Raw genomic sequence first — 22,249 nt, forward strand, 5'->3', positions numbered from 1 at the left:
TCTTTTTGTATTGGTTAGTTTTGCTTTCTCCTTTGCATAAATATTACACTATATTAAATCTGCTTTCCTTTCCCATGTCCATATTTCTTCAGATGTCTCCTGATCATCTTGCTTTTCCTTATTCTGGGAATCGCTCAGTCATGCTGTGATGTAGTCTGTGTTTGACCTACATTAAATCCTTCACTTTGCAGGCACTCCATAACTTCAACTTCTATTTCTGTAACTTCTGCTTTACTAATCTTCTTTTCCACATTCCAGCTTTGCGATATTAATTTTTTTATTGTGAAATTTTCCATATTTGGATGCCTTTGCCTGTATTCTCCAACTATCTTAGAGACTGCCTTCTCTATATTAGTTAACTTGGCTTTCTCCTTTACATAAATATTGCACCATATCAAATCTCTCTTTCTCATGTCCATATTTCTTCTTTATATTTTTCAAATATCTCTAGGTTTTATTTATATTTTTGCACTTTCTCAGATGTTTCTTTTTCCAAACAGATCAAAGTTTCTTGATCTATATACTGTTTTTCAAAAATCTGTTGTATTAATGAATGCAAATTTTTATTTGAAGCTTCTGACAGTTTTTCTTGCGGAAGTATTTTTTTCCCCTCTCATTTCTCTCTTAACCGTTTTGTTTATCTTATGTCTGGAAATTTTGGGCTTTTTACATAACAGTAGCAATACATAATTTCTTTCTCATCCTCAATAGTCCACTCTGTCGTCTTTACGGCTCTTCTTTGGCCAGTCAATTTTTGTGGACTGCTACTTCCTTCTGCAACAGAGGGTCCATCCTCCCCCTGGGTCTGGCCTGGCCCCGTTGTAGGAATATTTCCGTATTTTGAGAATTATTCACTGTCAGTTTCTCCAGTTCTGGTACCAGTGCGCCTACCAGGATTGGGCACGTTTTTTATCCTGGTTCTTGTGCACCCAGCTGTCTTTTTTTATTTTTGACTTCTGTCCATGATATATGCTATGTAAATACAGTCTGTATATCAGTGTCGCCTTGGTGAGATTTTGTGAAAAACAGGGTCCACCTCGCGAAGGTACTCACCAAGACTTGAGGATGAAATCAATTTCAGCACTTCTACTCTCCTTTGCTTGCTGACTTTTCCTCTCTCCATTAGGACACCAGTATCTCCTGTGTGCATCCTTTGCTGTTTAAGTAAGTGCAAATCTCAGCAACAGCTTTCTAAGTGAATGATGATTATTAAACATTTCATCTTGCATTTATATTTCATTTCTAGCATGTTTGGACTAAGTGAGACTTTGTTTACTTTATCTGCAATGTCAGTGTAAGTGTTTTCTTATGAATAAGTCTAAATTGACCATTGCATTTTGAAAATATGCAAGTAGAACCGGTGGACAAAGTTAGTGACATGAATGTAGTAAGTAAAATTAAATATATTTTGCACGTAACACAAGATCCTGTACAAGTGGAAATTAGTAAAGTTTTGACTTGCTCACACTGGCGGGGAATGGTGATAATAGCCCTCATTAATACTACTAGCTCTGTGATGTTGTCGTCCTCGTTACTCCTTTTGACTGTGATCCGCTTGGGTATGTTCCATAGAACATGGTCTTGGTAACACACGTGCTATTTCTGTTAATGCAACACATTTAAACATAAACGTGACTCTTCACTAGCATCCCATTTTAAGATCCCTTTTATTTACACATACTGCTCGGTACTCTACAGCAGTAACAGAATTATTGGTGTGCTTTGTAGGATAATTGACATCTTTGTGTTACAGAAAGCCTTCAAAATTTAAAATGCATCTTGTCAAGTGGAATCGGGTTTCAAACTGAACTTCAGTAAAAAGCTGTCTTGCAGCTTCAAAATGGAAGATGTCTTTTGTGAAGCAGCTTGGTTCTGAACTCCTTCATTACTTCAACCAAGCTTGATTAAAAGATTTTTGATTTCTCCATAAATTAGGATAAGTGACCATTGGCTAAAAGTAGAAGTGCTGAATTTATTACCTATAGAAAATATTTCTTCTTAGCCCAAAAAGAACCATATTTCTACATTTGATCTTAAATTTAACACTGAGGATCCTCCTTGATCATGTAATTTGGTGTTACTTCTGTACTGGTAAGAATTTGGCATTTTTTTAGGAAAATCTCATGTCTGACTGTGTCCTTGAAATCTGCCAAAGCACACTGTGATGTTATGTAAGAGTGCTTGTCCTCAGGCCTGCCAGTTGTCTTTCACCACTTAATTCAGATCCTCAGCCTTGTTAAAGGTTATTTAAGTGCGACTTCTGTTGACAGCATTATGGGAAGTTAGAAAATTAAGATTTTGTTCACTCCTGTCTTCCTCCACGTGGTCAGCCTGTTCCTGGGGCCTGTCACTTAAATCGTTTAATCACTGATTAGTTGTACTTGAGAGTACAGGATGTCTAAATGCTAATGCGAACAAGGCTAGCTAACTGAAATGTGGCCATCTTACCTCAGTGCCACTATTCTCTTCCTGGGTGCAGCTGTCAGACCTGCATGGGCTATTAAGCTCTGGTGAATGGAAGGTGCATCTGGTCATGTGATTCTAGTGTTCACATTTCAGGGCTTGCACTTCAAGTAGATTTTTTTTTTCTTGTTGGAGCTTGAGTTGTGGTTGGGTGCATACCATGTGGGAAGTTTATTATGAAGCCTATACTAGGCCCTGTTTAGATTTGTATTTGCACAGCACTGCTTTTGGCTAGCTCATTCTGCAGCACAGGTTCTTAGTCACTTAACATCCAGTGCTGCTCTATTACATGCTTACCATTTGTGAGCTCACACTAACAGGAGTAGAATACTGTCTTGCTTCCAAGACCTGGGATCATGCCAGCATTTGGAATATCTCAAGAACCCTGTCAATGAGAGTGAAAGGGATAGTGAGCCCACACCCACCAGTAAAATCCCCTCTGGAATAACTTCATTTTGAGTTGTCAGTAAGCTGATAACGAATAGCTTAAACTCAAATCTGACCCCTCTTCCACCTCTCCAGTAGTGCTTTCTAGACTTTCTGGGGATTCCTGGGATGTTTCATCCCTTTTGGTGCCACTTGTTAGGGATGCCATTAGAGCAGCTTTGTTGGACATTGTTTCTGCCCCATCAGCTTTAAAAAGATTGCTGCCTTTTGCACGATGCTGCCTTAGTCTGCATGTCATCTTTGAAAAAAGTCTTTCTGCTGACTTATTTGTGATTTCTTCTATGCAGCATAGTTCCCAGAGACATTTTCTCTCCTTGCCGCTGGATGAGAAGTTCAGATAATGTGGAGAGAAGTATGGTATGGCATGAGATTTTACTCTTCCCATACTGTGATTTTGGGCAAGCATCTTTTCATCTCATTTGTCCAAATTCCAGGCCTGCTTAGTTAGGAGATTTACTGTACATGCTTGGAGGCCTTCTGGAGTCGGGGGTCAAGCCAGTCAATGGCCTTTTGCTGTGTTGTACCATGTACCTGTGTAATGTTCTCTACATTGTGTTGATACTTTGCCTAGGGCCACAGACTGAATTATGTGCCTGATCAGAATGGTCCCTCTTGGAGGAGCTCAGGAACAAAATACTGGATGGTCACTTTTTGGGGGATCTACTACTTTACCAGCCTGCCCATATCCTGGAAACAACTTCTTAAAGAAAAGCAGGCACTCGCATTTGTGGAATCCTGGTGTGATCCTTAAGTTAAGGTTTCATTGCCTAACTTCTAAGCACCATGCTAATTGAGTGCAAGCCAAAATAATGACTAAAATAAGTAGTGAAAAATAAGACCTTGTCAGTTGCTGTTAGCTTTATGTGAAAGTATTAATTTAATAAAAATGGCAAAGTATATCATATTAAAAATGTGAAAAAGTTTAGACTCAAATTTAGCTCATGTTTATTGATATGCATGGCCTTCAAAGTGAGTGAACCATACATTTTGATGTGTGGCAGGCATCCCACTGAACTTCAGTTTGCCAGTTTTAAAATAAATGCTTAACAATGAGCTTGCATCTTTCTTCCACACAAGCCAGTCCATTTGACTTCCAAACAAGCCAGCTGGCAAATCTTTCTGAAACAGATGTTTCAGTTTGCACCCCCATACCATCTAAAAATATGTCAAAACAAGTTCAGGATCTAAAATAGACCATCTCAGCAGTGTGGAAGGAAACTAGGGTTTCTCTGTTTTACCAAATGAAAGTTTAGCCAGAGGTTTGAAAGAAAATGCGTGACATTACTGCTGATGAGCACAGGAGTAAACAGGATAAGAAATGTCTAGCACTTCTACTATAACAAACATGAAAAATAATTGGAGACAACTTTCAAGGAAGTAAATTAAATGTGACACTTCTGTTTTATGTCAGAAGAATCAAGCTGAGTAACATCACTACTACGTCAACAGGGCTGGTTAACACATGGGAGCTGACATAACTTGCTGTACAAGAGGGATGCTTTACATAATTCCTTCATTCCAAAATGGGCACAGATGCCTCTCCATTCTCCCTGATTTTGCAGAATGCTCCTGCAGCTTACTCATTTTTTTTCAGTCTCTCATAAAAATTTAGATTTTCTAGTAAATCACTGCAGATTGCAGTCATTCATTTGCAGTCATTAGATTGTCATACTTCAGAAAATGCATGCTGATGCAAAATCTGTTGTTCTGTTAAATTTCTTAAGTTAGAACAGGAAGAAAAAGCGAATCTCCCAAGGCAAGTTAACAGGGCACACTTTAATGTTGTCGCTTTAGTTCAAAAATGATGCATGAACTTCATCAATCCCTTCCTGCTTCTGAAACCTTAAATACTTATGGCAGCACTGCCATCAAGTGGCCAAAGATAGAAAACACAGTTAAATTATTAATAACGCTACAAATCATTCAGTGAAAGAAAAACACTATTATACATCTAAAAAACATTAGAAACACACAAACATTAGCACTTTTGGTACCTTTCCATTGCAACTTGCAGTTTTTCAACATCATCAAATTAGAAATTGATATGTCATTCGGCCCAGGAGTGTTTGTAGCATCCAAATCCTTCTTGAGAAGGTTACACCATCAGGGAGATGTGGTAACTGGGCTGCCTTATTGGAGGCGTGAGTTACACTGGCAGTTATAACTGGATGCTATGAATACTCCTGGACTTAATGACATGATATCAATTTCTAGTTTGTTAATGTTGAAAAATGGCAAATTGTAATGGAAAGGTACCAAAGCACTAATAATGTTTGCATGTTTTTAATGTTTTTTTTTTTAAATATGTAATGGTGTTTTTCTTTCACTGAATGATATAGATTTATTCATAATTTAAATGTGTTTTCTATCTTTGGCCACTTGACAGTATTGCTACAAGTATAAAGTTTTGGAGGCAGGAAGGGGTTGTCTGGTGAAGTTCATGCATCATTTTTAAATGAAAGCGCTAACATTAAAGTGTGTCCTATTGGCTTGCCTTAGGAGCTTCGTTTTTTTCTTCTGGATTTATCTTTTTACAGAGTATTGAGTTTTGGTTCTAACTTTCTAAGGTAGGGTGGTACTCAAAAATAGTCCTGGATGTGGAGCATTTGTCCCTCATTACTTTGAAGTTTCTGTATTGGAAGACACTTTTCCTGGTAGCTGCTACTTAAACTAAAAGGATCTCTAAGCTGCGAGTTTTGATGTGCCCCAAACCTGACATAGTTCTTCAAAAGGATGAGGCCAACACATCCATCATTGCCTAAATTATGTTTTTCTTGTTTGCAATAGGTTTCTTTTTTGGGGGGGGGGGGTTACAGTGATGGAGTAGATACATTGATATTAAAGGTTTGATTACTTAGAGTGGTGGCAAATACTGTGGTGCAGGTGGTATCACAGAATGGCTTGTATTCTGGCTCCTATACTTATAAAAAAAATAAATACATGCACACACATGTGCACAAGCACATAGATGTTGACGTATTTGACGTATCAAAACCTCACACAACTTGCATAAGTGGTTTGAATTACAAAGGTTCGAACACACAAAAATTAAATCACACAGATTAAAAAAAAATAGAATCTTTTGAGATATCTTTATTTAAAGTAATTGTGATGACTGTTTTTGTTACTTGCAAGATGACTTTGTGTTATAATTGACAAAGTGTTTATCATGATTACTTTCAGTTAAGATCTGTAAAAGGAGCTACCTTTGTTGTAGAGTTTTCTTTTAACCTAGAATTTAGAAAGCTTACACTTTCCATTCAAAATTGAACATCTGGTTGTTTTGCATCCAAACTGCTACTGTCTGGCATATCCTAATTCACTTGTACATGTATATACTTATATACATACGTGTATGTGTTCATATAAAGTCCTTGGTAGACCATACCAGTGTTATAAATGTAAATGAGTGACCACAAAAGAGCAAAAATAGAGATGTGTGACACAGTGAGATGATCGCAAAATAATGACAGCGTGTCTTCCATTATTAGTAAACGGATTCAAAACCTAGATCAGGTATTATCTAGATTAGTGGTACTGCCAGTGAAAGGGATTTTAGTAATATGTTAGTGTTAGGGGCAGGGTTAGGAATAGGATTAGCACAAGATTATGGAGGGCAGGGGGGGCTTGCCTAACCTTGCCCCTGGTCCTATCCCTAACCCTACTTACTACATTACTAAAAACCCTCTCCCTAACAGTACCAGTAATCAAGACAAGGACACAGAACATCCACAACAGCAACTTGATAACCCTAACCATTTACCTAACCTAACTCTAATCTGCAGACACAAGTACACAATATTGTTATAGTGCAGACTTGCCTATTTTCAAAAACACCATGTTTTCAGTCTTCCTGCAAGTTCCTACATACCTACACTATATAAAGCTTGAATTCAGCCAAATGCGATTCTCACAGATTTCAAATGTGCAGTAACTCATTTGTCTGTTCTCTCTGATATGGTCAGTCATTTTTTGTTTTTCATATGTGTTTTCAGTGAAATGAATAAGCATGTGTGTGTGTATACACGCACACGTTTGCATTTATGTAGTGACCTCTTCCGTAAGAAATATTATTCTAAGTAATAATGTCTGATGCACTGATAAAAGTTTTTCTTGCCATATGTCATCACTGAATATTTTCGGAACTCCTAATGTGGCTGACAAAATGGTGAGCAGAATGGCTTTTGGCAACTAACTTTGATTTTAGAGTAAATATTCATTATTTAGAATGACTTTCATTGTATATTTATTGGTTGTTTTATTCTAGATCATGAAAGAAATTAATGAGCACAAAATAAAGATCTATGAATTTCCAGAGACAGAGGATGATGAAGATAATAAGCTGATTAAGAAAATAAAGGTATTCTGGCTCCTATACTTATAAAAAAAATAAATACATGCACACACATGTGCACAAGCACATAGATGTTGACGTATTTGATTATAACTGGATCACTGCTTTTCTTAAAGATACAAGCTGGTAAAGAGTTAAGGTCTCGTATCTAGTTCTTTTTTAATGGTTTTCACTTTATCGTTTTCCTTTAACTGCTTATTTCATTTTAAATCAACATACTTCAGAATTTTCCACTATTTTAGAGTTTGTACATTGTTTTTTCATCTCAGGCCTCACCGAAGGACAGTCTTACGCAGTATAACAGATACATAGAGCAGAGAACAGTTTAGGTTTAAAACGTTGTTCATGTGACTGTTGATTTCCTGATCTTTGACAACATTTGGCTTATTGGTAAGAGAAGGAATTTTGTGCATTTAGTATTATGCTGTTAACATTATGTAACAATTTTGGTAAGTAATGTTAATTGGCGGTTTAGAGAATTAGGCAAATTACACCTCCCTGTTTGTGAACTTGGTCTATTTGTTTGCATGAGCGTGTTTGTGGTAGGGGAGTGCAGTAGCGTAGCTAGGGCAGGGCCAGGAGGGGCAGTTGCCCCAGGCACAAAGTGATGAGGACACAATCAGCTGATCCCAAACTTTCTTTAATGCATTTGCGGTCAGTCCTGACCACTAAAAGCACTCTGTGTGGTCTAAACTGTAACACCTGCTAGCTACAGTTTAAAAGTAATTTTTTTTCCTAACTAAAACCTGTGCACTGTAGCGCTGCATCCAGGCAGGGTATAAACTGTGAGAACTGTTTGCTACAGTTTTTTTTTTTTTTTGTTAAAGTAAAACATGAGTACCGTAGTGCTCTGTTGCTTTGTGCAGGCAGGGTATAAACTGTAGCAGTTTGCTTCATTTGTAGCAAGCAGTTTGCTACAGTTTACAATTAAATTTTTTTTTGTTGAACTAAAACATGAGTGCCACAGTGTTCCCTGCAGGCAGGGTATAAACTCTAGCGGGAAACAGTTTAAAAGGAGAAATTATTTTTTTTAATTTAATATGTTGAATGAGGGTTGGGGGTTGGGCACAGAAACGGGACCTGAATGGCTGGAGCAGGAGGATGGGGGATGGCTTGTCATGCATCTGGCCGCCTGGGTCTCTAGTTCATAGTACTGGCCAGGGGTGCTAGTTGAACCAGCTACACTTTTAAGGGAGTACTAAACCTGTACTAAGCCTTATTTAGTAGCCTGTACTAGTTACATGATATATATTTTAGATTGCCAGTTCTGGATGATCTTTGTTACCTGTGTATCTTAAAGGTGCCTTGTCCTTTAAATTCAGGGCAGCTGATTGGGTTGCACTTCACATTTGTAAGAAGTTAAAAGCTTTAGGGTAATGTTTTACATTTTAATTTGAATGTGCATAAAGCCTGGAATGTGGGATTCATGCATAGCTGTTCAAAACCCATGAGTAAGATCATGCATCGGCTACACAGAACAGTCCTAGAAATTCTTCTCCATTTAGAATTGTTTTGAAATTATTTTTTAAACCCATTCATCATGTTTGGCTAGGTATGTTATTTCTTTTGGTAAGACTTGTCTTTGTTTTGTGGTAGTTTTATTGTTCATAGTGTCATTAGCTGGATATATCTGACAAAATAGGGCTTAAACTGAGTTTTACTCAATTTTAGCCATTTAGTTTTATCTGCAGTTCCTACACCTTACTTTTTTTTATTTAGCCATTGAGCTTTGATAGATTACAGACCTAAATAGAAACTCTCAATGTTTCTTTTTTTTTTTTTGTCTTAGTAGTCCTTGCATTTGGGTTACAAGCTCTGACTAGGCATATGGTCTGTCTTATTTTCCAGCAGTTCTATGGCTGCCTGAGTTGCCATTCACTTGCCCATGGACTTGTTAAACTGACAGTAAGGATTAAGGTGGAGTTATAATTTGTTTTCAAAGTGTGTCTCAAAGATGAACATCTCCAGATGATATTCTCTGAAGTTTGAGGTGACCTGGACCCCCCTCCCCCCACACACACTGAAAGCCATCAGGCCTACTTAGGTAGCCCTCTAATTACTCTTTCATTCTTCTTGGTGAGATAAGAGACCGTCCATTTGTCCCTCAGCAACAGAGAGAGAGCTCTAAAGCCCATTTAATTCCCCATTGGACCCGAGGCCCTGGAGCCAGTAGGCTGCCGTTTGTGAGTGAGGTCCACTCCTTTCTATCTTGCTGTGGTGGCTGATGGCTTCCCTCCTTACCTGTCTGTGGCAGCTAATGGCTTCACTAAAGCAACTTCCAAGAAGGTTCCTCAAGCATACCCCGACATACTCCTGGAATGCCCTCTTGGTTTGATGCGTTTTGAGAGCCAAACTAAACCAGTGGCCACTACCAGCACTTCCATGACATTCCTGTTGGATTCAGTGGAGCTACCGTACGTGTTGCCTCTCTCTCCCTACAATGGGCAAACCAGTATCAGCCACTCACTCTAACCCTCTTCTACTGGCCAAGCCTCTAGTAAAACTCTGGTTGTCTGAATCATAGTCAGGGCTTTGTCTTTCTGCTACAGAGTTAGGCAGAGTAAACCAGAATTTGTTTAATTTTTATGTATTTGGGTGTGCAAGACAGACTATCTGGTTACAGCTCTCAGTAAGAGTGTAACTAGAGAAATTAAAATCTGTTAGCATGTGTCTTGGAAGCTGTTCATCATCAGTCTGTCTTGCTTTTTTTTTCTTAATGTTGTCCTTCATTAGCTAGTCTCTTAGTTCTCTGCTGTCTCCTGGTACAGACTTGACCATTATGTGAAAAGTTGTGAGTTCCCTTTGTCATCCTTCCCTTGGAAGGCTGTCTTAAATTATGGTATTTAGGCAGCCTGAAAATGTCCATGTTCCACATGTTCGTGTTTCACTGTTGCAGTCATTACACTTGGGTTATCCTGCTGGCAGGCGACCCGAGTTCCAAAGTTTTGGTGCGGCGTCTGTTGCTGTCGCATCTTCCTTGACGTCAGTGCGTCAGGGGTATAAAAGATGCAACTGACGCCATTTTTTTCAGTCTTTCTTGCCGCGCGGTGCCCGAAGCAAAAACAGTTCGCAAGTGCCGGTCGGCCGACTCCTGAGATTTTCAAAATTGAGTTTCAGAACCGAAGTCTACAATAAAGCTACGTACCCCGTTGGGGAAACTTTTTCTTGCTCCAGACCGATGTCAGTAAAAGTTAATAATTGTATTTCTTGTAGGAGGCAAATACCTCATAAGGACTTTCACTCTTACTGTATTCCTTGCCTAGGCCCTCACCACCACGTCACTAGTTGTCGGTTTTGTGCTAGATTCAATAAACGCACTATTAAACGTCGGTTTGATTTTGCTCTACATTATTTTGGCCGAAGGTTTAATTACATAATGCTGTCGGAACAACCGACGACCGGAATCTATAAAAAACGCAAAGACAAAGAAAAGGACAGGCATCCGAGGTCCAAAACAGACGACGAAGCCTCTTGTAGGCCAGTCGCCGGTTCTCAGTGAGGCGCTTTCGCAGCCCTTGACACTCGCTACCTCAGAGCCACAGGCCATAATCAACAGCCACGTGGAGATACTGAGGCCTGTGGAAACTCAAGGTATTGGGCCAACGGAAACTGTACCCTCAGATGGGTCCGGAGCCGCTGAGCAGGCATCTGCTTCTGAGGGTGTTTTCAGACCTTCACAGCTTACAATTAAGCCCACTACAGCAGCAAAGGCAAAGTCAAAAACACCATTAAAGATAAGGAAACAAGTACAGCATTCTCCTGAACAGTCATCTATGCCAAAGAAACAGATGCTTAAAATGGCCGAAGACCTAATTACTTTAATCGGGGGTTCCCATCCCCCTCCTGATAAAAGGCCTAGGCAAGACACTGATTGACTCCTCTGACCAGGTTTCCATTTCCTCTGATTCCTCTTCTGATCAGGGATATTCTCTCCCTCCCTATGAGGACTCTGATGCAGAAGAGTCCATACCTTCAGCCTCTCCGCCTGAGGATTATTCCTCTGGGGAAACCCTGCACACCATGAAGGAGCATTTCCATTGGGAGAGCCAGGATTATTCAGAATCCAAGAAAAGGCTCAGAGACTTCCTTTTATTGTCTCAGCACAGGCCCCTAGCTATTCCCCCCTGTGCTTGATATTGTTGTTGATGTTTTTTCTGAATCCAGTCGTTTCCTCATTCTTTACCCCCTGCACCAGTCAAGCCAGACAGGTACTGCAGATTCCCTGACTCTCATAAATTTCTTTACAAAAACCCCGCTGTAGACCCAGAAACAATTTCTCAGGGTCCAAAGGGGGGGGGGGGGGGGTTAAGGCTTCCACTGCTAAAAATCCTGTCCCCTCAGATAGGGATTCCAGAGCTCTGGACGGATGGGGGAAAAAAGTTTACACTTCTGCTACTTTAGCTGTAAGAGCTTTAAACAGTCAGTTTGACATGCTTAAATACCAACAGTACATCATGTCATTGTTAAAACAGAAAATGGTTTCAAATACAGAAGGTCCTGACAGTAAAGAAATGCAGGATTTATTGCATGCAGTTGAGCAAGTGGGAAAGCATACTCTGCAATGTGGTTTTGATTCATTAGAGGCTTCTTGTAGAGCCGCAGTTACAGGCTCTGTTATTCGAAGGCATGCTTGGTTGAAAGAACAAAGTTTACCTGACCATGTAAAAGTACAATTATTGGATGCTCCATTACAGCATGATACTTTGTTTGGTGTTAAGGCAGAAGAGGTGTTAAAGAAAATGGAGGGTAAAGCAGAATCAATGCAGACAGTGAAAGATTTCTTACAAGTTCGACCACCTAGGTTTAGCAGAAACTGGCCTTCAAAAGATTGGTCCTTTCCAGCGTCAGACAGGCCACAAAGAGGCAGATACAGATGCTCAAGAGGCAGATCTCAGCCCCAAGGCTCCTACCGACCTAAACATTGGGGTGCTTCAGCCCCCAAAGGAGGGGAAGACAAATCACAACCTTATAGGAAACAGTCCCAATGACTTCCCTCTGCAAATGCCAAGCACTTACCTTTTGACAGCACCCCTATGGGGGGAAGCTAGCACTTTTCTCAGAAAATTGGCACATGATCACCCAGGACCAATGGGTGCTGAATATTGTTTCTCAGGGTTACAGGTTCCACTTCCACACGCTTCCAAAACCAAAAGGTATGCCAAACCTGCCACAAAACGAATGGGCAGAGGCACAAAAACAAATTGCTGCTCTTATGGACATGGGAGCAATTCAAAAAGTTCCACAGAAAGAACAGGGACAAGGATTTTACTCAAGACTTTTCTTAGTGCCCAGAAAGGACAAAGCCTGGAGACCAATACTGGACCTGTCAATCCTAAATACTTTCCTGGATGTTCCAAAATTCAAAATGCTAACACTACATCAACTTCTGCCCATGCTGGCAAGAAGGCTTGGCTAGTTACTTTGGACCTCAAGGAGGCATACCTGTATGTCCCAATCAGACAATCTTGCAGAAGATACCTCAGATTCATAGCAGGCTCAATGCATTACCAATTCTCTCTGCACTGCCCTTTGGCTTGTCTACTGCGCCCAGGGTCTTCACAAAATGCCTGGCACCAGTAATTGCATTTTGCAGACAAAAAGGAATTCAAATATATCCCTACTTGGACGACTGCCTTATTCAAGCAGAGAGCAAGGACATTCTTCTAAAGCATCTGGCGTTTGTAAAAAGATTGCTAATTTGCCTAGGGTACACAGTAAACGAAAAGAAATCAAAACTAGTGCCCTCTCAAGAGATAATATTCCTGGGTGCAAGCTTAAATACAACTGCCCAAATGGCTTATCTCATGCCAGACAAAGGCAACTGACTCATTACTTTCAAATGATATGCAAAACTGCATATGAGGAAACTACAGTGGTATCTAAAAAGTGTTTGGACTTAGCATTTTCACAGCCTGGAGACGGTCATAACTTTAATTCCCTGCCTACAACAGGAGTTTCGATGGTGGGCCCAAGCCTGTCACCACAAGGGACAGCCTTTCACTTTACCCACAGCCAGGCAGACAATAACAACAGATGCATCGGGATTATGCCTGGGGGGCACATATGGCAGGAAAATGTTTTCAGGGCACGTGGCCCAAGGAACAAATGCATCTTCACATCAATCAAAAAGAGATGCTAGCTGTACAGAATGCCCTGACAGCTTTCAAGGACCTACTACATCCAGGACAACTATTAATAAAGACGGACAATACCACAGTTATGTGGTACATAAACAAGGAAGGGGGCACACATTCCTACCCCCTATGCAGGCAAGCCATGACTTTGTGGAACACAGCACTGACCTATGAAGTACATCTGCAGGCACAATTCCTGCCAGGAAAAAAGTACACTGGCAGACTAAGCAGAAATCTCATGGATCCTCATGAATGGAAACTAAATCCACAGGTGTTCAGCATGATAACGAGGAAATGGGGATGCCCAGACATAGATCTTTTTGCCTCCCCTCACAATTACCAAACACAGAAATTCTGCACAAGAACTTATCACTCTCAAGCATGGAAAGTGGGGTGCTCTATCATTCAGCTGGAAAGGCCTGACAGTCTATGCCTTCCCTCCGATGCCTCTTCTTACCAAGGTACTCCTAAATGTCAGATAAGAAAGTCCAAAAATGATCCTTATTGCGCCAGACTGGCCACGCCAGCACTGGTACCCAATCTTAGAGTTTGTCTCAAGGCCCAGCTTGGCCTCTACCTGAAATTCCTCATCTTCTGACACAACAAAACAATCAGATTCTGCACAATCAACTCAGAACCTTAAATCTGGCAGCATGGCAGATAATGTAGCCACTCAGACTGCACCTCTCTCTAAAGCTGTTATGGATGTCATTTTAGAAGCCAGGAGGCCCAGCACTAGGAAATCTTATGCAGAAAAATGGAAGAGATTCTGTGCTTGGAACCAGGCACAAGGGCTCAAACCACTTGTCCCTAATATACCTCAGATTTTACAATACCTAACTGAGATGCTGGATAAAGGCCTATCCTTCTCATCAATTAAAATCCATGCCTCTGCCATTTCAGCTCATTACAATACGGAACCTCCTATTTTTTCACATCCTCTACTACGACAGTACCTCAGAGGGGCAAAAAATATAAGACCCCCAAGGAGAGCACCAGTACCAACTTGGGATCTCAATTTTGTTTTAGAAAAACTCACACTGCCTCCTTTTGAACCAGCCAGCACAACTGATCTAAAATTCTTCTCATGGAAAACTGCTCTGCTCCTAGCAATAACTTCAGCATGAAGAGTCTCAGAGTTACAGGCATTAATGGCTGTGGAACCTTTCATCATTTTTCATCAGGACAGGGTCTCTCTTAGGACACACCAAACTTTCATGCCAGAAGTGGTCTCCAATGTGGCCTTGAACCAAACCATTCATTTACCTACTTTCTACCCAAATCCCCAGAATAAAGGAGAGAGACTTCTGCACTCTTCGGATATACACAGCTATGATTCTACTTGGACAAAACAAAAACTTTCAGAAAAACTGAGCAACTGTTTGTAGCCTATGTTGCAGGATCACAAGGAAAGCCTATTACAAAGCAGACAATTTTGAAATGGATAGGCCACTGCATCCGCTTCTGTTATGCACAACATGGCAAATCAGCACCTAAGAGCATTAGGCCTCATTCAGCACTTCAGCAGCTTTCCTCAGAGGAGTACCAACCAGAGACATTTTAGAAGCTGCAACCTGGAGCTCGGTGCACTTTCACCAAGCACTACCACTTACCTCTCTACTCTAAATCCAGAGCAGGCTTTTCCACTGCAGTTCTGCAGGGCCTGGTAGCCTCTCCAAATCCAATTTAGAGCCAGCCGCCCAACCTCAGCTTTGGGATTCTACCCAAGTGTAATGACTGCAATAGTGAAACACAATGAACATAGTACAGTTGTGTACCTACCATAAATGTAAATGTTCGAGTGTATTCACTGTTGCAGTCCAGGTTACCCACCCACCATGCCCCTTTTCATTGCTGGGACTTTTCTGTATTTCTCAACTCTATACAATCTATGTGGTGTATTTGCTTGTAGATGAAGGAAATGTTTATAGTAATATATGCATGTTTTTTGGCATAATTTTATTTTTCCAGCCTTCCTATCTGGGGGCACCTGACATCTGGGGCAAGAAAAACTGAAGAAAATGGCATTGATTGCAACTTTTATACCACTGACGTCAGGGAAGAGGCAACAGCAACTGAAACCGGACCAAGACTTTGGAACGCTGGCAGACTGCGAGTCGCCTGCCAGCAGGATAAGCCAAGTGAATAACTGCAACAGTGAATACACTCAGAACATCTACATTTATGGTAGGTACACAGCTATACTTTCTCCTGATCTTAAGAAGGCAGAAGCTCCCTGTAAACCCTTGATGAAGTGAAATGACAGCCTTACTAAGCATTCTGAAATGATGTCCGTGTATTCACTTCTGTTTACCATAGGGTACAGTGACCAAAATGGCTGACAGTGTTGTCACCAGAAGTCTAGAATTTTTGGAAAGGTAAGCAAGAGGTTCTTTTCCATTGTGGTGTGGTACATGAACAAACAGAATTGTACACAGGCATTACTATGCAGAGATGCAGTTCAAGTCTAATGGACCATAGCCTTTGAAGCATTAATGTCATTGCTGTTCACTGCAGTGTAAAGTGGATGTCTTTGATGTTTCTCATTCACAACTCCAGTCCTCTGTTGAACTTTAAGGATACGGGAATCCTTTCTGGTCAGGGTCTTTCAGGAATGGGGCACGATGGACATCAACTTAAGCATATAAAGATTGCATATGCTCATCAGTAGATCATTGTTGCAATATCGCTGACAGATGGAACGTATCCTATGAGAGATGCTATATGTCCGATCAGTATGAGAGATGCTATGAGAGATGCTATATGTCCGATCGGTATGAGAGATGCTATATGTCCGATCGGTATGAGAGATGCTATATGTCCGATCAGTATGCCAAAGCTTAGGTGCTCATTCCTTTCATTCTGGTACATAAGGAATGTATGAGAGTGAAAATCCTTTGAACTTTTTTACTGCCAGTCCAGAAAGCAAGGCATCATGAATTTATTTATTTAAATTTGTGTACTGAGGAGGAACACTGAACAAACAATTACAGATTACAGGATTAGCCCTCAGTTACAGTCAGAGTTCAGTCTGTCAGCCATAAGAAAAGAATCCAATTACAATTGTGAGGGAAAGTTAAGTAGTCTGTTGGGAACCCTTTCTCTTTTTTGATATTTCTGGCTTGGAATTTGCTCATGTCATCTAGGTGAAACAAATGTCTCTGTGGAAGGCATATTCCATTTAAACACAGACATGCTCAGTGTCTTTTCTGCCTTGGGCCAAAGCATAATATCAGGGAATGTTCTGTTTGTTGGGCTTTGGTCCCAAAAATCCTGAGAAGTCCTCTCTTTTTTTCTTTGAAACTTTATTTAGAGAACAGTCAACTGAAGGCTCAAGGGAGAACCACTGTATCTTCGGAAGTTTCCATTTCTGACATCCTTGCACATATGAAAAAAGGAAAATTAAAAAGCAGAAAGAAGAGTTTACTGTATCATCTTTTTTCTCTTTGTTGGAATGATACAACCACTGGCAGCTCAAGCAGGCTGAATGTCCAAGACAAAATAGTAATGTACCAAAAGAAATATATATAAACTACAGAACAACTGCTGCACCTGTTACCAGAGATATTCAGCAAGAATGGCAGGATTTTTCTCAGGGGTTGTTCAAAGCCTTTATGCCTTTTAAACGCCAAGATTTTTTTGCTTCCACACCATCTACCCCCAAGAGAAAATTTAATTCTTCTGAGGAATATTCTTCAACTGAGCCAGAGTCTGAGTTCTTGAATTATTATCAAATGTATTCCCCTTTGGGATACGAGTATGAACCAGATGACACAATGTCATCTGACCTTCCCCAAGAGGAATTGTTCTTTGGTGAAGCAATGCAGAAGACGATGCAGTGTTTTAATTTCGGAGAGAAAGCATCTCTCTGAATCCCCAAAAAAATGCTAAAAGCTGTTACATGTGAACGCTCCCAGGTCTTCAGCTGTCCGTCCTGTGCTTGAAGCTTTAATGAACACCTTCTTTTCAAAATTTGTAGCGCCAGAGTCTCAACCACCTGCACCAAAAAAGCCTGACAAGTATTACAAGGTCCCAGACCTTCACAAGTACGTGCACAAAATCCTTTTTCTGATCCTGCAGTCATTTCTATAGATTCAGACAATCGATCGACCACAGACTTTTGAAATGACAGAGACAATAGAGCTGTGGACAGGTAATGGGGAACAATTATGTACATCAGCTCCTTTAGCTTTTCGTGCTGTTAATTTCAGACAAATGTGATCATGTAACTTGTATCAGTTTTCAACAACATAAAACTTGCCTAACTTCCCCAACAGTGATTCAAAAACTGCTTTGTGAAATGTGATTTCTTGTGCCTCTCAGGTTGCACTACATTCCATTGAATTTACATATGTGTTGGATGCTTCTTTCAAGGTTACGTTCACTGGTTCTCTGCTGTGAAAGTACTCTTGGTTAAGACTCCAATCTCTACCATTGGATGTCAAAGAGCTTTTAGATGCTCCTTTAAAGACTTCCTATTTGGTCCCTCTTCTGCAGAAATTTTCAAAAAAATTAGAAGAAAGGAGTAAAATTATGCAGGGGGGTTAAGCAACCTTTTTCTCTCCCTTGTTACAAAATTTCAAAGAAGTTACCCTACCAAGCATCACACTTTCTACCAAAAAAAGCCCACTCATCAAAAGAGAAAAAATACAAAAAGATAAAAGTACAAGCCTAAATCTGATTAAAGAGAGCAAAATGCTCCTTTCTAGATGAACTTTCTAGCTTCTGACTGTACGTCCCCTACCCCTTTACCCTCTCCACCTCGGTCATTCCCCCTCCAGTCTTCCAGACAGTTTCAAACTTCTCGTTTTGGGAAAAGATCACTTCAGACTCTTATTTTTTTGAAAATTATTCAAAAAGGGTACACACTTCAGTGGAATTTTCTTCTTTTTAACACATTCCACAGGTGCCTCAGAACCAAGATCACCTAATTTCCCCATTTTTTTCAGATCGTTTATGCCAAGGAAGAAAAAAAACCTCTTTTTCCCCAATCAAAAAGGAAAGGAATGAGTTTCTGCTCCAGGCTTTTCCTAATCCCAGGAAAAGAATGTACTTAGAAAGATCCAGGACTGATCTCAGCCATGAACATATTTTTGAACATTCTTAGGATTCTGTGCCCTGGGGTTACATTTTTAGTACAGTTACATTGCCTTTTGCACTTCCCACTGCTCTAGGAATATTTCCAAAGTGTATAGCGTCTGTTGTACCATTCCACAGACTCCAAGGTCTCCACTTCTACCCTTATTTAGGTGTCTTTCTGATTTAAACCGCAACATTCTGCAGGACTTGCAGTTCACTGACGGTCTCCTGCAAGAACCTAGGCGTCACTCTGAATATCAATAAGTCCAATTTTCTCCTTTTGTGTTTTTTGATTACTCCTATGTTGTCATCTAGATGCATCTCTTAAGGTGGCTTTTCTTACTTTAGACAAGATTGTAAACAGGATTCTTTCTGTCACTGACAATCCTATCTGCTTTGACATCAGAAAGAGAGATTCTGAGTGGAATATATGGCTTCCACAGTACGGATGATTCCATTTGCCACACAGCACATGAGGAAAATGCTGTGGTACCTAAAATCTGTCTGGGCACAACACAGTTATCCTCTCTTTATTCATTCTTCTGTTGCCATTTGTGAAGAAAGTTACATTGTTGGATCACTAAGATGAAGTTAAAACCAGGTGTTCCATTTCTCCTCTTCTCCTCCTCTGCAAAATGTCTCCACAGATGCATCAGAGGCCTGGGGAGCTTGTTCAAAAGGTTTTGAGGTGCAAGAACTATGGTAAAAAAGGAAATAAAAGAACATATAAAATCAAAGCATTGATTTTGGCTCTTCAATCTCTCCAGCACCTATGATCCCTAGGAACATTTCATGTTCTGACAGACAACACCACTGTCATGTGGCACTTCAAACATGGGTGCACAAAATCTTAACCCCTTTCCCATGTAGGCAGCCATGATTGTTCAGTGCATTACTATTAATCACATCCTTTTTCTCCAAGTAGTCTACAATCCACCAGAGCAGGCAGGTTTCCTGAGAAGATCAAAAACAGACAGCCTCAAATGGATGTTGAATAGAGAAATATTCCCACAAATTCTTCACCAGTGGGTAACCCTACAGGATGGATCTCTCTTCCTCCAGTCTGAACTATCAGCTTGGATTTCGTTCCATACCCCACCGCAAGCAAGTCCAGACAGCAGATGCCTCCTACATGTGGAAAGGAAAGTGGTCCTGCTGAAGATTCAGAAGGCCAGTTCTGAATTTATCCTGGTTGACTCCCCATCGGTCCAGGAAACATTGGATGTTCATGTTTCACTGTTGCAGTCCTAACTGATGTGATTTTTTGCTCTAGAAGCTGTAGGCCAGCCTGACTACCAGAGAATTCCCTCCCCCTCCAGGAGGCAGCAGACACCATGAATGACATCCAAGTATAAAGGGAGTCGGATGGTGCCCTAACTTCAGTCCTTCCTTGCCGTCAGAACCCATATCAGAGTGCAAGTCATTGGATTGATTGGTCTGGACAAAAGAAAGAAGATGTTTACAGGCTAAATACTCCGTCGGTGAACCTTCCATATGTTTTTTTGACTAATTTCAGAGAAAGTTAATAATTCTCTGTGCTATGGCAAGCAAGATTCTACACCAGTGCTTTTACTCCTTTTGCATAGCTTGTTTGGTCACAGAACATGATGTACCCAAATGTCAGTTCTGGGCTCTGTTTAACAGTAGGATGATCAAGCGTAGGACTTGAGATTCTAGCTAAACATTTAGTTAATAGTTAGGGCATTCATGTTCCATGTCATCCATTGATCAGGCAACGGTTGATCTCCCTAGAATTAAGAAGCAGCAGCGAAAGCATAGGGTACCAGACTACACCAGTTCGCCATCAGCCGGTCCACCTAGGCTTGTCATTGTCAAAGAAGGTGAGAAGCTTTCACAGTCCTCTGTTAACTGCGGTTATGGCACAGGCCTCTGTCGACTGTTCGCAGTCTGAAATGCCGCCGGTTCCCTCTACTTCTGTACAAGCTGAAGAACTTAGCTGTTCAGTTGGGTACAGAGATGCTTTGCAGGTTCCAGCTTCTGTTTTCCATCTGTCAAAGTGGAGGGCACAGTTCCCAATCATCAAAAGATTACCTTGGTTTATGGTTCTCAGAAAATGGCCACCTGTCCTCACCCAGGCCGTAACGCTGATATTGCCCATAGACCCACACCCAAGGCCTCACATACAAAAGCTGCAAACAGCTTTCCCCAGGCAAGGCCTACTGGTTGCCACTCTCAAATGCGAGCATTTCAGCATGACTTGGTTAGGCTGGTTAAGGATTTGATTACTGTAGTCTGGTCTAGATGCCTTAGCCTCCCTAGTTCTGCTCCTGAATCTTTTCTTGGTAAAAGAAAAAGTGACATCCTCTCAGGAGTCTTAAGATTCTTTTAATTTCGAGGACAATGATGAAGAAACCACCTTTGAGGAACATTTGTCTGTTGCTTCCTGTGGGGATTCAAACTCTGAGAACCTAGCCTCAGCTTCACCCCCCCCCCCCCGAGGACATAACTTTTGATGAGATCCTACACATCATGAGGAAACACTTCAAATGGGAAGCTCAGGATTACTAGAAGGAAGAGGGTAAGGGAATTCCTAAAACTTCCTGGGCATAAACCTCTTGCTATTCCTCCAGTCTTAGAAATGGTGGATGATGCCTTGTTGGACTCTTCCTTGAAGCCCAGACTCCCTTCCACATGCTCCTTGTAAGCCTGGAAGAGTTCTGAATTCCCATAGATACCTTTTTAAGAACCCTGTAGTGGATCCTGAAGTGGTTGACTCATGGTCGTGGAGGAGCCAAAGCAAGCACCTCCAAAGACCCTTTGTCAATGGACAAAGAAAGTAGAGCCTTGGACAGGTTAGCAGAAAGTTTACACCTCTGCTACCCTGGCTATGAGGGCCTTAAATAGCAAATTCCGTATGGTCAAGTATAAGGCCACCCTCTTGGACCAGATGAAGTAAAAAATGGTGGGATTGAAAATAAGGCCCTGTCTAAAGAGCTGCTAGACACGCACAACTACTGTTCTCAAGTTGCTAAGAACTCCATGCATTGTGGCTGTGATGCACTGGAAGCATCTAGCAGAGCAGCAGCTACAGGATCAGTTATTAGATGACATACCTAGCTAAAGGAACAGTCCCTCCCTGAGTATGCAAGTCTTTTGGAATCTCCCTTGTACAAAGACTATCATTTTGGTCCTAAGACTGAAGCAATACCTAAGGTAGAGGATAAGACCAAATCCCTGCAGACTGTCAAGGACTTTCTTCACATTCAACCTCCCCACTTCATCTGTAACTATCCTATCAAGTTCTGGTCCTTTTTGGCCTCCCAGTCTAAACCCAAAGACATAGGAGACTCAGAAGGGACAGGATTCAAAGGCAGCATAGGCCTATGGGATACCCTCAGCAGGTATCAATCATCATTCACCCATGCTACTGCCTGTTCTCCCTCCCTTAAGTCACACCTTTACCTCCCAGTTCCTCCCCTTCTCAGACTAGGAGGTTGGTTGTCCTTTTTAAATAATTGGACACACATTACCAGGGATCTGTGGGTATTAAAGATCATAAAAAGAAGCTGCAAATTTCGGTTCAGGCAATCTCCAGTTTCCTCAGGCTTCCCAGACATTCCTATAAATCAAAAGACAGAGACCACAAAACAAATTCATACCTCCACATTCCCATAGAAACAACTCACAGAAGATTCTTGTACTTCAGAGCAGATGCAAAGTGTTACCAGTTTTGTGCTGTGCCCTTTGGCTTGTCTGCTGCACTCAGGGTATTCATGAAAGGTGCCTTGCTCCAGTGGTCGCTGGCATTCAG

General features: G+C 41.0%; 1 protein-coding gene across 1 annotated transcript in view; it reads left to right on the forward strand.

The window, feature by feature from the left end:
• Positions 1-22,249, forward strand: part of SEPTIN7 (septin 7) — a gene marked incomplete in the record, with an annotated part of 1,430,755 nt that overhangs the window by 1,056,762 nt on the left and 351,744 nt on the right. Inside the window, 1 exon segment of the mRNA XM_044081947.1 lies at positions 7,178-7,270. Within this exon segment, the coding sequence (XP_043937882.1) occupies positions 7,178-7,270 (93 nt within the window).

Source organism: Protopterus annectens, chromosome 8.part1 (assembly GCF_019279795.1).
Source record: "Protopterus annectens isolate FY-2018-M chromosome 8.part1, PAN1.0, whole genome shotgun sequence".
NCBI classification, from domain to species: Eukaryota; Metazoa; Chordata; order Ceratodontiformes; family Protopteridae; genus Protopterus; species Protopterus annectens.